The 18,659-nt window shown below is 46.7% G+C and overlaps 1 protein-coding gene across 1 annotated transcript in view; it reads left to right on the top strand.

Moving 5' to 3' along the window:
* The window catches only part of CDH13 (cadherin 13), a 1,172,869-nt gene that overhangs the window by 230,146 nt on the left and 924,064 nt on the right, over positions 1-18,659 (top strand). Inside the window, exon 2 of the mRNA XM_084812404.1 lies at positions 10,818-10,929. Within this exon, the coding sequence (XP_084668530.1) occupies positions 10,818-10,929 (112 nt within the window). The remainder of the gene's footprint in view (positions 1-10,817; positions 10,930-18,659) is intronic.

The following is an 18,659-nucleotide window of genomic DNA, read 5'->3' as shown; positions in this document are numbered from 1 at the left end:
TCTCCATGGTATAGTTTTTGTGTCCCCCAACCCCCACATTTACCTCAGGTGTGCTAGCCCTGCCCAGGGGTGTGTCTTTCACTGTGACCCTGGTCAAGGGGTCTTTCCTGTCCCTGTGTTTCCTAGCACAAACCAATTAGTGTCTACTCAGAAGTAACTCCCATTGCCATCAGTGAGGCTTGTCCCCAGAATGTGTGTGGGGTATGTGTGTGTCTCTTATTCTCAAAGGAGAAATGGGGGAGATCCTGGAGGGGGAGCCTCTCTTATTGGTTGAGCAGCCCCTGCCAGTCAGATGATGTTCACCCCCCTCCCCCCCAAAGTATGTTCTGTAAAGCAACTTTTACTGGTGTGATACACTCACTTGTGGAGCCCTGCACAGAGCAAAACCAGCTCCTTGAAAAATTTAGGTAAGCCACGATTGGCTTCTCCTTCTGTTGTTGTGGAAACACCCCCCAGGTTTGGTCTGGGTAAAATCCTGATCAAAAATGAACTGAAACAAATTTCTCATATCAGAGGCAGTATGCCAGTTGCTGGGGAACATGGGCAGGAGAGTGCTTTTGCACTTATCTCCTGCTTATGTGTTTTCCATAGGTAGCTGGTTGGCCACTGTGTGAACAGAATGCTGGACTAGGTGGACTCTGGTCTAATCCAACACTGCTCTTACATGCTTATGTAGATCCATCCAACCCTTCAATCACTGATTGCATCCAGATCCATGTTCAGTTTTGAGTGGTGCAAACTGGATAAATTTCGACCAAAACCCAAACTGAAACAAAATTTCCCTGTAATGTTAGGTTGCACTTGCAGGGCATTATGGAGTGGGCCTTGCTTGGCTCTCTCTTTCACTCTCTGGCTCTCTTCTATCTTCTAGTTTATCAGTTGAACAAAGGGGGGAAATTTGGTGCATGCCATTAAAGATGAGAAATGCGTCCATCTGCTATGCTGGATCTTTGCCAGCTTGTCTTGTAGTTGAGCTCTCTGCCTACTGCCTCTGGTTTGCAGCCCTCTTTAGTTTGTCTCATAGTGTTTTCAGAAAGCATTGTGCTGTTGTGAAATAGATTGCCCAAGAATTGGTTTCAGGCAGAGGAATGGAGAGATGCCAGGTGGGATACTGATCGTGTGTGTGTGTGTGTGTGTGTGTGTGTGTTTGTGTATGTGTGTGGGGGGGTACTTAATACTGTGAAGTCAACAATGATTCCAAAATGCAGAACATGGGGAGGAGGGGAATTGCATAACCCTAAGAAGGAATTAAACAATTCCATGTTTGCTGCTGAGACTCATTGGTGCTGTTAGGGTGGAACTTTAGGCCAGATGTCAAGAGACCAATTGTGTGTGTGTGTGGGGGGGGGGATTGAAGGAATGCATATTTCCATGTATAGAGTGATGGGCCTAAGGTCATCACATAAGGAGTCTAAAATTACCAAACTGCTGAAATTTTCCAGAAAACCACCTTGGTGATGCTTTAGATAAGAAACATGTCTGGTAATAAGCTTTGGGTATATTTGCACATTACATAGAAATCTCACCACACGGTGAGAGTTCCTTTAAATTACTCTATGGGTAGTTGCTCTTTTAAACAAGATTAACCATTTATTTTTGTATTTATTTATTAAATTTCTTAATCACCCATCTGGCCGGTCAGCTGACCACTCTGGGTGATGTACAATAATGCAAACAGTTTAAAAACAATTAATTACACATTAAAACATCATTTTCTAAAATTTCCCTAACCCACCCCAAATGCCTGCCTGAACAACCACGTTTCCAATGCGTGGTGGAAGCTCATTAAAGAGGGGGCATGGCAGAGTTCCCTAGGGAGGGAGTTCTACAGAGTGGGGGCCACCACAGAGAAGTCCCTCTCCCTCATCCTCACCACACTAGTTGTCCTGGCTGATGGGACAGACAGAAGGCCATCTGAGGCTGATCTTGTTGAGTGGCCTGTCTGGTGTTGCTGGAGGCGCTCCTTGAGATAGGCTGGGCTGGAACCATAGGGTTTTAAAGGTCAAAACCAATGCCTTGAATTTGGCCCGGAAAACAACTGGTAACCAGTGCAACTCCTTCAGCACTGGAGTGATGTGATCACGCCAGCAGCTGCCTTTGATCAGGAGAGCCACCATGTTCTGCACCAGCTGCAGCTTCCGAACCGTCTTCAAGGGTAACCCCAAGTACTGCGCATTACAATAGTCTGTAACAATGTTGTTGGATACCAGTTGCTCCCAGTGTTTTCAGTGCCTGGAAGTGAGACTTGGTATGTCAGAGAATTCCACCACGGACTCCAGTGAGGTCAGATTCTTTAGAATCAAGCCCCCCAGAATCTGTGGTGGAACAGCCTCCCACCCCCCGCCACCCCCCGGAATCCCCCCGGGACACGGCTTACCTGGGGTGGATGCAGTGGTGGGGGTGGTTCTGGCAGTGGTGGCGGCTCCGGCTGGTCTTTTGGCCGGCTGCTGCCAGGCTGCTGAGGCCACAAATGGCGGCCGCCATAGCAGCCGCCATTTGCGTCCTTGCAGGCAGCCGTGATAGGCTACCTAAGTATTTACATAGCCTATCACAGTAAAGGGAGCCACGCAAATGGCAACCGCTACGCCATTTGCGCCCCTGCTCTTTGCCGTGATAGGCTATGTAAGTATTTACGTAGCCTATCATGGTAAAGGTAGCCACGCAAATGACGTAGTGGCCGCCATTTGCATGGCTGCCTTTACCGTGATAGGCTATGTAAGTATTTGCGTAGCCTATCACGGCTGCCTGCAAGGACGCAAATGCCGGCTGCTACCACGGCTGCCATTTGTAGTCGCAGCAGCCTGGCCGCAGCCGGAACTCCAGCTGCAGCCGGCCCTGGCCAGCGGCTTCATGGAGCCGCCACAGAATGGAGCCAACCAGGGAGGATTCCGGGGGGAGGGACAGAGCGCCTCCCCGCTACCGTGGATGCCCCAGTGCGGAATAAGGTAAGTGTTTTGTACATCCCTAAGTGAGTGTGTGTGACACACATTTTCTCAGAATACTTTGAAGAACTGCGGGAATGCTGCTGTGAGAATTCTCCACAGGAAACTATTGTATACAATTGTGGTTACTCAAGCCGTATGATAGTCTCTGGTTTAATGGCCAGCTACCATTGGTTAGGGATGGCGGAGAATTTCTCCCCTAATCTTCGGGGGGCTGAGCGCCAACGCATTCGCCTCCCCGAAATTGGCAGTGAAATTCTCTGCCACCCCCCCGCCACCCCCGGGATGGGACTTACCTTTGGCGAATGTCCCTCCTGGCGGTGGGTCCCGGCAGAAGTTCAGCGGCGGTTCGGCGGGGGCGGGGGCGGTGGCCAGTCTCCTGACCGGCTGCCGCCACCGCCATTGCAAAAAAAAAAACTAAAGTAAAAAAAAAACACACACACCCGTGCATAGGCTACGTAACGATTTACATAGCCTATCACGGCTAGATTTCCAAAGTCAGCCATGATAGGCTATGTAAATCGTCACGTAGCCTATCATGGGGTCTTTTTTTTTTACTTTTTGTTTCACGGCCGGGGAGACGGGGCGCTTCTCCCTGGCCTGAATTTCGGCTGGGCAAGGCGGGGAGCCTCCCCCCCTCACCTGAACTTCGGGGGGAGAAGCGAAGCACCTCCCCCCCACCATGAAGCCAAGCTGCGAAAAGGTAAGTGACTTTTGTACATCCCAACCATTGGTAGGGATGGCAGAGAATTCCGCCACAGATTTCAGTGAGGCCAAATGCACTGGCATTCAGCTAGGGATGTAGGAAAGTCACTTACCTGGTCTCGCAGCTTGCTTCGCGGTGGGAGGGAGGCGCTTCACTTCTCCCCCCGAAGTTCAGGCCGGGGGGGTGGCTTCCCGCCTCGCCCGGCCGAAATTCAGGCCGGGGAGAAGCATCCCGTCTCCCCGGCCACGAACTTCAACAGAAAAGTAAAACAAAAGCCCCGTGATAGGCTACGTGACGATTTACGTAGCCTATCACGGCTAGATCTGCAAAGTCAGCCGTGATAGGCTACGTTAATCATCACGTAGCCTATCACGGGTGACTTAAAAAAAAAAAAAGCGCATACGCAAAATGCGGCCCCCATAGGGAGCCGCCATTCACGTTCCTTATTTGGTCGCTGTAGTCTACGTAAAGATTTACGTAGACTACAGTGAAAATAAGGGCAACGCAAATAGCGGAATGGCCTGCCACCCCCCACCCCCCCACGGATCCCCCCCGAGATGAGACTTACCTGGGGCAGATGTTCTGGACGGTGGCGACTTTGGTGGTGGCAGTGGTGGCTGGTTTTTCAACCGGCTGCCGTGGCCACCATTTGCATTCTGGCCTTTGCCGTGATAGGCTACGTAAGTCTTTACATAGCCTATCACGGCAAGCCAATAATAAAAAAAAAACGGCGTATGCAAATGGCAGCGGCTACGGTGGCCGCCATTTGTGTTCCTTATTTTTTGCCATTTTAGTCTACGTAAATATTTACGTAGACTATTACGGTGAAAAAAAAAGGGGATGCAAATAGTGTAGTGGGCGCAATTTGCATTCCTTTTTTATTCGCAGTTTTAGCCTACGTAAATATTTACGTAGGCTAAAACGGTGAAAAATAAGGAACGCAAATGGCGGCTGCCGTAGCCACTGCCATCTGCATACACTTTTTTTTTTTTAACCCAGACGTGCTAGGCTATGTAAAGACTTACGTAGCCTATCACGGCTCCCTGGCTGGATGCAAATGGCGGCCACTAAGGCGGCCGCCATTTGCATCCACACCAGCCAGTCTGCAGCCATAAATCCGGCTGTGGACAGCCCTGGCCTGGCCGGCTGCTCTGCGGAGCTGCAGCGGAGCAGAGCCGGCCGTCAAGGATTCCGGGGGGAAGGACCGGATCGCCTCCCCCCCCCCCGTCGAGGATTCCAGGGGAAGGGATGGAGCACCTCCCCCCCACATGAACACAATCCGCAAAAAGGTAAGTCACTTTCGTACATCCCTAACCATGGGTGGAAGCAGTTGTAGCAGCTGTGCTCTTGCATTGCTCTTTTTGCATTACCCCTCATCTCTTTGACTCTCCTTCAGGGTCTCAAAGTCCATAGCACCCTTTCTTTCTTTCTTTCTTTCTTTCTTTCTTTCTTTCTTTCTTTCTTTCTTTCTTTCTTGTGGTACCTTGTTTATGTTCACAACACTGCAGACAAGACAACAAGATAGCTTGATGCTGTTGCTTCCATGCTCCAGGAAGGAACTGAGACGGAGAGATTGGCTTGCCTATGCGTATCCAGTCAGCTCATTGCAGAATGGAGATTTGAAATAGGGACTTCCAGCTAACATTCTCAGACGCTGCTTTACACCACTTCTCTTATGCTTTAGGCCTGGCCAAACTTTCCTTAGGTTGGTGGTGTTGGTGGTGGTGGTGGAGGAGGAGTCAATAAGCTGATTGACTCCCCCTGTTTTGAACTTTACATTGTAAGATCCTTGAGCAAGGACCTGATTTTTTCTTTCTTGTTTCTCTGCAAAGCACCATGCACGCTGGTCATTCTACATAAAGTCAAACCCCTACCCCTCCCAATAATCTATGATTTTCTTTTAGTTCAGACATTTGGATAATCTAGATTTCCTGACTTTTTCATTTCTTTTTGGTTTTTTAGGAGTGTGTGTATTCTGTTCACTTAATCATTTCAAAATATTAATCATATGAATCATTGGCTATCTAACTTCCTGTCATTGCCAGCTGCTCTTTATTTAAAATTACCCCTGGAAATAGACTTGCTGGGTTTGAGGGCATCATACATGCTTCTGCGGATGTTGACTCACATCACATTTTCAGCAAGTTCTGCTTTTATCCTCTCCTCCCTTTGCCAAGCACTTGTACAGTGACAAGGCAGAGCAGTGATCTCATATGGACACTGACACATACTGTACTTAACTTTCACCTTCAGATTCACCTCCAGCATGATGCAAACGTTTCATTTTCAGACTTCCTCCAGGTAAACATCTTTTGAATGATAGCAGAAACTGGGCAAATTGTGATTTAAACGGAAGAAGGAAAGCAGTATTTTTCTGCCTGCAAACTGTGCTGCCCTCTTGCTCCTGAAGTCTGAGCCAGGAAAGTGATTGTGGTAGACAACCTTACTGTTTTCAGGGCTGGATTAGTCATTCTTTACAGTACTCTTCAGAATGGGGGCTCAGCTGTGATTAGCATCCCTGCTGTGAAGCATTGTGCAAGAGCACCACTGTGTGAAGAAGAAGAAGAAGAAGAAGTAGTAGTAGTAGTAGTTAATGTCCTTCTTGCTGCACTGGGCATCTCATGACATCTTGCTGCTCTCATATTGCATAGCAGGGGCAAGCTGCAGCTCTGCGGTAGAGCATATGTTTTTTATACATAAGGTTCCAGGTTCAACACCCCTTTGATATCCAATTAAAAGGGTCTCAAGTAACAGGTCTGGGGAAAAAATAAAAAAAAACCTCTGCCAAAAGCATTTGAAAATCATTGTCATGGTCTAATCTCAGATTCCCCCTTGGAGGGGGCATCCTCTCTATCCTATGGTCCTTGGAATGCTCTCCTAAATACCATAGGATTGCTCTTTCCATGAATTTGGAATATCTAGTTTTGTGAAATGTTTGCTTCTCGGTAGGGATGTACGAATCCCCTTACCTGGTTCTGGCCCAGGGCTTCAGCAGTGTGGGAAAGGCGATCTGTCCCTCCCTGCGGAATCCTTCCCAGCTGGCTCCGCTCTGTGGCAAGGCCACAAAGCCACCAGCCAGGGCCAGACGCAGCTGGACTTTCAGCCGCTGCCTGGCTGCTGCGGCCACAAATGGCGTCCTTGCATTAAGGACTTCCATTTGCATCCTTGCATTAAGCCATGAAAGGCTACGTGAGTATTTACGTAGCCAATCATGGCAAAAGGCAGGGATGCAAATGGCGGCCGCTACAACGCCTGCCATTTGCAGCCACAACAGCCTGGCAGCAGCTGGAAGACAAGCCGGAGCTGCCGCCGCATCCGCCACTGCCGCATCCACACGTCTACGCTACTTGCGTTACCCTTATTTTCGCCGTCTTAGTCTACTTAAATGTTTACGTAAATGTTTACATAGACTAAGATGTGCCAAAATAAGGAACGCAAATGGCGGTGCCCATGGGCGCCACCATTTGCGTATGCACATGTGTGTTTTTTTAATCAGCCGTGATAGGCTACGTAAACATTTATGTAGCCTATCACGGCTGACTGCAGGGACGCAAATGGCGGCGGCTATGGCCGCCGCCATTTGCGTCCCTGCTAGCCAGCGGCCTGATGTCTGGCTGCTGGCGGAGCCAGCCAGTGGCTCCGCAGAATCCCTGCGGAGCACAGCCGGCCGGCCAGAATTCTGGGGGGGAGGAACGGAACGCCTCCCCCCCCCAGCATCAGCATAATCCGTGGAAAGGTAAGTACCTTTCGTACATCCTTAATTGAGAATGGCGGCCGCATCTGCGGCCGCCATTCGCTTCCCCATTTAGGCCATGATAGGCTATGTAAATACTTACGTAGCCTATCAAGGCTAATGCAAGGACGCCATTTGTATCCCTGTGGAAGCCATGATAGGCTGCGTAAGTATTTACGTAGCCTATCATGGCAAAAAAGAGAGAGAAAAGAATGCAAATGGCGTAGCGGCTGCCATTTGCATTCCCCTTTTTTTTCTTTTTTCTTTTTGCTGTAATAGGCTACATAAATATTTACGTAGCCTATCACGGCCCAAAAAAAAGGGAATGCAAATGGCAGCTGCCGTAGCCGCTGCCATTTGCGTTCGCTGTTTTGTTTTTTGCCGTGATAGGCTATGTAAATATTTACGTAGCCTATCACGGCAAAATACAGGGACGCAAATGGTGGTGGCTATGGCTGCCGCCATTTGCGTCCTGCAGGCCACCCAGCGGCTGGATGTCCAGCTGTGGGCGGTCCTGGCTGGCAGCTCCGCGGAATCTCCACGGAGCGGAGCCAGCTGGAGAGAATTTGTGGGGGAAGGACGGAACGCCTTCCCCCCACTGCAAATGTCACCCTTCGAAAAGGTAAGTGACTTTCGTACATCCCTACTTGCTCTGCAGCCTCCCAGGCCACCTGCACTTTCTGAACTGAAAAAGCCCCATGGGAGGAATTGCCTCATGATGTCTTCCTCACAACGGCTTTTTTTAACTGAAGAGCAGGAAGCTGAGGAGGCTACAGGCTGCCACAGAGATGACCCTGTACAATGACAGACAGGACACTCATGCACACTCCTCTGCCATCTCACAAGTAAGGTAGGCTCAAGAATCCCAAACAGAACCCATGATAATTTCTCTGAAATTTCTCCTCTTTTGAATTCCTTTTCAAAAGCCATTTGTTTTCTATCAAACTGAATGAGAATAGTAAAAAAAGAAAAAAGAAAAATGGGAGAAGTTTTCAGCACAGCACTAGACCAAACTCGGACATTGGGAGGGAAGCCCTATGACAAACTAGGGCATCATTAAACGAGAGCTCTACCTCTCATCTAAATCTTCACCAAGGTTGGCCATAGAATCCCTGCCCAAATGTCTGGAGACGGTGAGTGGCTGGATGGGGAGGAATAAGCTGAAGCTGAACCCTGACAAGACCAAGGTACTTTTGGAGGGAGACAAGAGGAGGCTGGGGGATGTTGACCTGGTGTTGAATGGGGTACGGCTACCCTTGAAAGACCAGGTCCGCAGCCTGGGGGTCATTTTAGACTCCCAGGTGTCCATGGAGGCTCAGGTGTCAGTTGTGAGCCGGACACTGCTGTATCAACTCCATTTGATACGACGGCTGCGCCCCTACCTTCCCGGCCATCTGCTCCCATTGGTAGTACATGCCCTGGACTCCTCTCGTTTAGACTACTGTAATGTGCCCTACATGGGGTTACCCTTGAAGACGGTTTGGAAGCTGCAGCTGGTACAGAACGCGGCAGCTCGCCTGATTAAAGGCAGCCTCCGGCGAGATCACATCACTCCAGTGCTGAAGGAGTTGCACTGGTTACTAGTTGTTTTCTGGGCCAAATTCAATGTGTTGGTTTTGACCTTTAAAATCCTATATGATTCCGGCCTAGCCTATCTTAAGGAGCACCTCCAGCAACAGCAGACAGGCTGCTTAACAAGATCAGCCTCAGATGGCCTTCTCTCTGTCCCATCAGCCAGGACAGCTAGACTGGTGGGGACGAGGGAGAGGGCCTTTTCTGTGGTGGCCCCTACTCTATGGAACTCCCTCCCTAGGGAACTCCGCCATGCCCCCTCTTTAATGAGCTTCCATGTGCATTAAAAACATGGTTGTTCAGGCAGGCATTTGGGGTGGGTTAGGGTATTTTAGAAAATGTTTTTATTGTAGAATTTTATTGTTTTAAACTGGTTTATTATATGCTTTGTACATTGCCCAGAGTGGCTGGGTGACCAGCCAGATGGGCGGTTAATAAATTTAATAAATAAATAAATAAATCATTGCAGTAAGCACCTCTTCCTATATTAATCCACCCATGTATTGAGCTCTTCTGCCAAAGCCCTTCTTCAGGAACCTCCTTTATTGGAGCTATGTTTTTCATCAACAGGTGAGAGGGACTTTTCTGTGGTGATAACAGCCTCCCTAGAGAAGCTTGTTCATTGCCAACTGCACTTTCTTTTGGGGACCTGGCTGGCAAAGACATTTTGATTTATCCTGGCATTTTATCTGTTGTAAGTGGATATTTTTTCACGGTATTAGTGGTTTTATTATGGTTATTTATTGTGCACTGCCCTGGAACCCACCCCCACCCCCCAAAATGATGAAAGGTGGTACTAAAACATTGTAATATTAATGAAATAAACCAATATGACATCATAGGAAGTTAGACCATCGATATTGTTGACACTGACTGGCATCAGCCCTCCAAGGGTTCGGACAAGATTATTTCCCAGACCTACTTTGAGATGTGGTGAATTTAACCTGTGACCTTCTGCATATAGAGCAGGTGCTCTGTCACAAAGCATCATCATACTTCCTGCTCTCACTTTTCTTCATTGGCTGATGCCTGTGGGAAGGGGAGGGAAATTCTGAGCTTAATAAAACCATGAAGAGACATGAAAATTCAACTTGCAACAGATAAAATGCCAGGATAAATCAACACTGCTGTTGTTGTTGGTTTCATTGTCAGCTTGTATTGTTGCTTTTATCACTGTTTTATTGTGTTTATGCTCTTATTGCTTTTAATATTTTAACTGTTTTTATGTATTTTATTGCTGTGAGCTGCCTTGGGAGGTCCAGGTCTTCTGCTTTGAAAGATGGCCTAGATTTTTTTTTTTAAAAAAAATAAATAATGATGACATAGTTGGTGGCGAGCAATAATGTCCCATGTAATCGCTAGTGTGGACATTAGTTGAAAGATGTTCACTAGTTGTAATGAGACCCCTGGACTGAGCCTGGACTTCTCTGAAAGTCTCTCCCCCTGCCCTAGCCCCATGTCTGCCAGTGTTAAAATTTCAAACAGGTCTTCTCAGAAATCTCCTCTCCATGAATTGAAATGGCATGCCCCGGGACTGGGAAACCAGTGATATTCAATCTCCTATAACACTGGGAAACAAACAATTTCCCCTGAATGTATTTTGCCAACAAAGAGGAACATCCTCAAATACCTGTTTGATGTACTTTGTTACCTGCATTAGATTTGGTTGCATGGGAAATCTCCCTCCCTCCCTCCCTCTGTTTCTATAACATGCAGTTTTATGCCCCAAGGCAATAAGAAGCAAATGTAAAAGGAAAGGTGTGATGTGAGGGACCATTTTTAATCTCCTGGAGCATTTGCACAAGCCAGCATGAGCAATGAACAAGCAGATATGAAAACAAGCCCTCTTCCTTTGTTTTCTCAGGTTCTGCTGCTTGCATTCACGGAGGATTTAGAATGCATCCCTGGATTCCAACAAAAGGTTTTTCATATTGAACACCCGTCTGCATTCACAGCGGACCAGCCAGTTCTGAATTGTAAGAAATCTTATTTTCATATGTCATTTTTACGTGTGTGTATATATGTGTGTGTGTGTATATATATATATATATATATACACACACACACACACACACACACACACAGATATATATATATATATATATATATATATATATATGTGTGTGTGTGTGTGTGTAATGAACCAGTCTAGGTGTTTCTTTCACGATTTGGAATATATCAAGAATTCACTGTTCTTATAACAGGCTCCTCTCTTTGGTTTCTACCTGGGTTCTATAGTCTGTTGCGTCTTCTTTTTCTTAAAGCTTTTTGTAAACCTGTAGTTATGCAGATGTTGACCTTTTCTGTACATTATGACTTTCTATGTGTATTGAAAAGCTCCTATACTTAAATCAATTGTTAGCTTGAATATTTACATGGACACCAGGAAGAGACCAGAGCCCTTTCTTTTGAATGATTCTGCCCTTGCATTCACTTGTCTGTGCTGCTCTGGTAGTGAATGGCCATGACAGAGGAACTTGACTAGCAGTTGAGTGTGTGTTCTTTAATTTGCACATGGGATGTGCATTGAACATGGAATCTGATCCAAGACATACAGTTCAGAAGACATTTTCTCTCCCCTCTCCCAATAACTGAGTCTCCAGAGGCCAAATATTATTTTCAGTGGGGGGATATGAATGAACCGGATGGGCAAATCCCATTTCCAGTAGACAGATGTCGAATTAAAAAGTTGGCACTGGCACAACATGCACTGTGAGCATGGAAGACAAGTGGGATGAGGACAAATGGGCCATGAAGTGTTAATGGTGCTTTCAGACTTGAGCTGTTTGATCAAGGTAGTAAGGGGAACTGAAAAGGATGTCCTCTTACTATTCACTGTTTTTATGAGAATATTGGCCATGGATAAAATGGTTGTGTGACTGCAAAAGTCTTGGGTTCGAGACTTGGTTGTATGCAGTACGGCTTGAGACCAGTTCCCCCAGAGTGTCACATAGTAGAAGGAAACCATAGTTGACTAGATGTGATGTTGGCTATATCCCTCCTGGGAAAACTACAGACACCTCTTACTATTCACTGTTTTTATGAGAATATTGGCCATGGATAAAATGGTTGTGTAACCGCAAAAGTCTTGGGTTCGAGACCTGGTTGTATGCAGTACGGCTTGAGACCAGTTCCCCCAGAGTGTCACATAGTGGAAGGAAACCATAGTTGACTAGATGTGATGTTGGCTATATCCCTCCTGGGAAAACTACAGACACCACTGAGGTTCTGCAGCTTCTGCTTCATAAGATTCAGTATTGTGCTTCGGATGAGGGCTCAATGTTGGCTTATCTTTGTTGTGACAAAACTTTTCTGTTCTTAATCTAATTGCCCACCATTCTCAAAGTGTGTGAAGGAAACTTTCTGAAGCTGTGAGCAGTTGCTAGGGGTTGAACAACCCCTGCTCTGACCTTTTCTCTGCGTATTTTTCATATATGTCCTCTTGTATCTGGAAGAACAGTGCAGAAATGTCTGAGCCTTCAGTATTTTATAGTTTGTGCAATGTAGAGTATGTACATCTCCAGTGATCTTAGCTATCTTAATCAACAAGATCTACATATTGCAAAGGAACTTGGCTTCCCAAAGTCTGCTCCCTAAAACATGAGTGAGCCATACATTCTGATTTCATACATCAGCAATGTCCTCTTCCTTACTGTGACACTGAACTTTGCTCTTCAACTTTCATTTCTTGTTTTGGTTTGTGTTTTGGGTGATGAGATGCATTTGTGGATCTTTGATCCTTCCATGTCATGCATATTGGAGGCTTCTGCTTGTGTTTCACCGTGCTTGTTTCAAACATAATGTGCCCATCTTTCCAAAATACCATGTTTCACTGTGAAATTCCTGAGCGTCTATTGTTTTGAGGGGATGTGCTTGATTTCTGAATATCACCCACCCAGAATCCTTGTGCTTGATAGGCTGCATGGATTTGAATTTTGTGGGGTGACCTTCTGAGTATAATTTATGGTCAGACAAATCTCTAATGGCATGCTATCAAAAAGGCATGCACTAACACAAGTTCTCCACCCTGGCCCTAGAGTATTTCCAGGGGGCAGGGCGGGATAAATTTATATCCCAAGAAACTGTGGGGTAGAGAGGACATTATGATTTTTTAAAAGTATTTTTAACCACTCTCATACCTACATATTGGATGGTATACAAGAGGCATACAAACCAAAATATGCCACAGTGCAATATAACAGAATCATCAATCATCATCATCATCAACAAAAGCATAAAACTACACAACCCAACACAATACTGAAAAATGGCTTGGCAAATAAGAAAGCTTTAACTTGGTACCAAAATGATAGAAGCATTGTCACCAGTTGAACTTTGGGGAAGTGTGTTCCAGAGATGGGGCACCATTACAAATAAGCCCCTATGCCTACTTCCCTGCAACAAGGGCCCCCCTGCAAAAGAACCTGGTGAAGAGTCCCCTCTGAAGAGCATAAGATGCAGGTGGATTGCTATAGGGAGAGATGCTTCTTCAGTGTCCAGTTGTGGAATACCCTCTCCAGAGAGACTCACTTGGCACTTATGTTATATAGTGATGTCAGAGAACTCTGCAACGGAATCAAATGACTTCAGATTTCTGGGAATCCAACCCAAGTGTTCTGCAGTGGACTGGCTTTTCCCAAGTTGCAGAGATTCTGTGGATTTGCAGACCTTTAAAAAAAAAACTTTCTGGAATTTTACGCAAATGAAGTCATAGAAAATGCAATGTCTGTCTGTCTGTCTGTCTAATCTCACCAGTGAAAAATGTACATTTTGCCAATAGACTAAAGCATGAAAATGCACATTTGGGGGGAGGGTTGCACATTTTGGGGGGTTGCACATTTGGGGGGGATTTCTGCATATACAAATTTGCACAAATGTGGATTTGCACAGATTTGGGAAATAGGGAAAAATCTGATTCCGTCAAGGAGCGGGTGGCAGAAAGGAAAGCACCTGAAAATCTATGAAATGCAGATGGAACAGATTTTACAAAATCTGTTTGTCCATAGTGTTAGGGTCTTCCTGGCACCAGGTGAAAACCTTTTTTATTGGCCTAGGCATTCTGAGAACTCTTTTTAGTGTCCTTTCATCTTTGCACTTATATTTTGCTGGTAGGTGTTTTGTTTGTTTGTTTTTGTTTTAACGTGGTTTTGTGCTGCACAGGTTTTTTTAATCCTTTGTTGCTGGTTTAACTTCGTTTTATTATGTGATCTTTCTATCATTGTCTATTGTTTTGTATTTCATGTTTATAACATACCTGTACACCACCACCCAGAGAACTCTGGTTATTAAGCAGTTTATAAATGCAGTAAGTAAGTAAGTTAGTAAGTAAGTAATAAAAAGATGATACAGAGAAAAAACGTACATAAAGAAAATCTAAAAAAGAGCAAAGATGAGAGACATAGAGATAAAATAGCAAGTCATTAATGTGAACAGATTGTTGAGCTCTGTTGGGCTTCGTGGTCTCAAATGCCAGCAATATTAATGTTTTTAAAAAAATTTAGAGGAAACAGACTCATTGTTTGCCTTTTGCCACTGGCTGCATGCATTTCATTTATTTATTTTTATTTTATTCACAATATTTATATACAGCTCCACATCAAAAGGCTTTGGAGCAGTGAACAGCAGAGATAAAGGAAAGGGAAAGTTTCCTCCTGTGCAAGCACCGAGTCATTACTGACTCCTAGAGGGACGCCGCTTTTGCCGGCGTTTTCATAGCAGACTGTAGCGGGGTGGTTTGCCATTGCTTTCCCCCATCGTGACTACCTTAAAAGAAACAAATTCTGAATGTAATAAACCACAGCTGGTCACTCAAGGAAGGCCACTCAAAATAATGATGTCTTCAGGAAGTGCCTGAAGCAACACAACGTAGGTGCCTGCCTGACCACCAAAGGCAGGGAGTGCCACAGGAAGGAGGCTACCACAATGAAGGCTCTTTTCCTGGTGGATTCCAGCCAGGCCATGGGTGCATGTGGAACCACCAGGGACATGCCCTCTGATGACCTCAGTGACAAGGCAGGTTGGTAAGGAAGAAGGTGCTGGATAGACTGGAGTGCTGGGCAGAAAACAACAGAATGGCATTTAATAGGGACAAATGCCAAGTTCTGCACCTAGGAAAAAGAAACCAAATGCACAGTTACAAGATGGGGGATACGTGGCTCAACCACACTACGAGCGAGAAGGATCTTGGAATTGTTGTCGATCACAAGCTGAATATGAGCCAACAATGTGATGTGGCTGCAAAAAAGGCAAATGCTATTTTGGGCTGCATTAATAGAAGCATCGCTTCCAAATCCCGGGAAGTACTAGTTCCCCTCTACTCAGCACTGGTTAGGCCTCATCTGGAGTACTGTGTCCAGTTCTGGGCACCACACTTTAAGAAGGATGCAGACAAGCTGGAGAGGGTTCAAAGGAGGGCAACAAAGATGATCAGGGGACTGGAAACAAAGCCCTATGAAGAGAGACTGAAAGAACTGGGCATGTTTAGCCTTGAGAAGAGAAGACTGAGGGGAGATATGATAGCACTCTTCAAGTACTTGAAAGGTTGTCACAGAGAAGAAGGCCAGGATCTCTTCTTGATCATCCCAGAGTGCAGGACACGGAATAATGGGCTCAAGTTACAGGAAGCCAGATTCCGGCTGAACATCAGGAAAAACTTCCTGAGTGTCAGAGCAATACGGCAATGGAACCAATTACCTGGGGAGGTGGTGGGCTCTCCCACACTGGAGGCCTTTAAGACGAGGCTGGACAGCCATTTGTCAGGGATGCTCTGACTTGGATTCCTGCATTGAGCAGGGGGTTGGACTCGATGGCCTTGTAGGCCCCTTCCAACCCTACTATTCTATGATTCTATGATTCTATGCTCTATCATGGTCCCAGGTTGTTTAGGGCTTTGTACACTAGTACTAATACCTTAAACCTGGCCGAGTAGCAAATAGGCAGCCAGTGCAGTTCCCTCAGCAAAGGAGTTCTATGCTGAAAAGGGGCAGCTCCTGATAAAAGCCAAGCTAGTGTGTTCTGCACTAGGTCCAGCTTCCTTAAGGGCAGCCCCACATATAGCCCTGTGCAGCCTAAGTATGTCTGGCCTAAATAACTTTCAGATTTTTCTCTTGTCTTTCTGTTTGGTATTATGGAAAGGACAAACTGTTTCAGCCACATGTGACTGTGAAATCTGTAATGACTCAGCAAATTGTACCAGTATGAAACTGACACAGTAATTAAGACACAATTGTTAATATTAAGTGGATAGAGAAGGGAGGAAAGGCCACTGTTTGTTGTCTCTAAGCAATCTAAGAAACAAGGCAGTTACAATAATCACAGGGACTAAAATTGGCTTGAAATATACATTTCCAACTGCAATGGATCGTGTGCACCACAGATCTAGATAATTTAATCAGATCTGAACTTGGTCCCAGTTATGACAGTTTGAAGTCTAGGGATGGACGAAAGTCACTTACCTGGTCCCGCAGCTTGCTTCGCGGTGGGGGGGAGGTGCTCCGTTCCTCCCCACCAACATTCTGGCCGGGGGGGAGGTGCCCTGTCCCTCCGGCCGAAATTCTGGCCGGGGGGAAGGCGCCCCGTCCCTCCAACCGAAATTCTGGCCAGCGGGGAGGCACCCCGTCTCTCCAGCCGCGAGTCCTCCTGGCCAGCTGGGATGCAAATGGCGGTGGCCATAGCCGCCACCATTTGCGTCCCCGCAGTCAGCCGTGATAGGCTACATAAATCCTTACGTAGCCTATCACAGCTGACTTGGGGGGGGGGGGAAAGCGCGTATGTTCCTTATTTGGGCATGTGTAGTCTACGTGAACATTTATGTAGACTATGGCAAAAATAAGGGCAACACAAATAGTGTTGCCCTTATTTTCGCTGTAGTCTACGTAAATGTTTACGTAGACTACACGTGCCCAAATAAGGAACGCAAATGGCGGCGCCCATGGGCACCGCCATTTGCGTTATGTACGCACTTTTTTTTCCCCCCAAAGCCAGCCGTGATAGGCTACATAAGGATTTACGTAGCCTATCATGGTGTTCTTTGAAAATCTAGCCGTGATAGGCTACGTAAATCTTTATGTAGCCTATCACATTTGTTGTTTTTGTTTTGTTTTTACTGGGAAATGGTGGTGGCGGCAGCCGGTCGGAAGACCGGCCGCCGCCCCCGAACCGCCGCCGGGAGCCACCAACGCCAGGGACATTCGCCAAAGGTAAGTCCCATCCCAGGGGGTGCAGGGGGGGCAGACGGTTTCTCCACCAATTTCAGGGGGCCGAATACGTTGGCATTTGTCCTCCTGGAGATTCGTGGAGAAATTCTCCGACATCCATATAATAGGGATGGCGGAGAATTTCTCCACGAATCTTCAGGAGGCCGAATGCCAATGTATTTGGTCCCCCGAAATTGGTGGGGAAATTCTCCACCGGCTCCCAGCCCCCCCCCCGAATGGGACTTACCGTGGCCGAATGTCGCTCTCGGCGGCGGGTCCCAGCGGTGGTTCGGTGGCGGTTCGTCGGGGGCGGGGGTGGCGGCCGGTCTCCTGACCGGCTGCCACCGCCGCCATTGCAAAAAAAAAAATAAAGTAAAAAAAAAAGACCCACACCCGTGATAGGCTACGTAACGATTTACGTAGCCTATCATAGCTAGATTTCCAAAGTCAGCTGTGATAGGCTATGTAAATCATCACATAGCCTATCACGGGTGACTTTGAAAAAAAAAAGGCGTGTACGCAAATGGCGGCGGCCCATGGGCGCTGCCATTTGCGTTCCTTATTTTGGTACGTCTAGTCTACGTAAACATTTACGTAGACTACGGCAAAAATAAGGGCAACGCAAATAGTGTTGCCCTTATTTTTGCCGTAGTCTACGTAAATCTTTACGTAGACTAGACATGTCGAAATAAGGAACGCAAATGGTGGCGCCCATGGGCCGCCACCATTTGTGTACGTGCTTTTTTTTTTTTTCAAAGTCACCCATGATAGGCTACGTGACGATTTACATAGCCTATCACGGCTGACTTTAGAAATCTAGCCGTGATAGGCTACGTAAATGGTTACGTAGCCTATCACAGGTGTGTGTGTGTGTGTTTTGTTTTTTTACTTTTTTTTTTGCGGCTGGGTAGACGGGGCGCTCCTACCTGGCCTGAATTTCAGCCGGGCGAGGCGGGGCACCTCCCCCCCCTCGCCTGAACTTTGGGGGGAGAACCGAAGTGCCTCCCCCCCACCGCAGCAAGCTTCGAGAACAGGTAAGGGACTTGCGTCCATCCCTATTCAGAAATAGCATTTCTGTTGATAATTCCGGAACTTCATAAGCCTAACAGCCCAATAATATTTGTCAGTGTTGTTGCCATTTTGCAGACAGAAGACTGAGGCTCAGAAAGAAAGAGAAAGCGATTTGAAGGCCATCTAGAGCATTCAGTGCAAGATATGGACAAAGGACTTCTCCGCTCACATTCGATACCTCTTCAGACTTACCTAGTGCAGCTTACTTCTGAACACAGTGTAGTTTTAGGGATGTACGAAAGTCACTTACCTTTTCAATGGGGTGATTTGCCATGGGGGGGGAAGCGCTCAGCACCTCCCCCTGAAATCTTAATCCGGCCGGCTCTGCTCCACGGAGATTCCGCAGAGCTGCTGGCCAGGGCCTCCCGCAGCCGGACATCCAGCCGCTGGGCAGCCTGCAAACAAAAAACCCAAAACAAAACAAAAAAACAGCATACGCA

This window comes from Heloderma suspectum, chromosome 8 (assembly GCF_057233095.1).
Source record: "Heloderma suspectum isolate Gila_16-S chromosome 8, 16-S_ref, whole genome shotgun sequence".
NCBI lineage: Eukaryota > Metazoa > Chordata > Lepidosauria > Squamata > Helodermatidae > Heloderma > Heloderma suspectum.
This window is presented reverse-complemented; position numbering and strand designations above follow the sequence as displayed.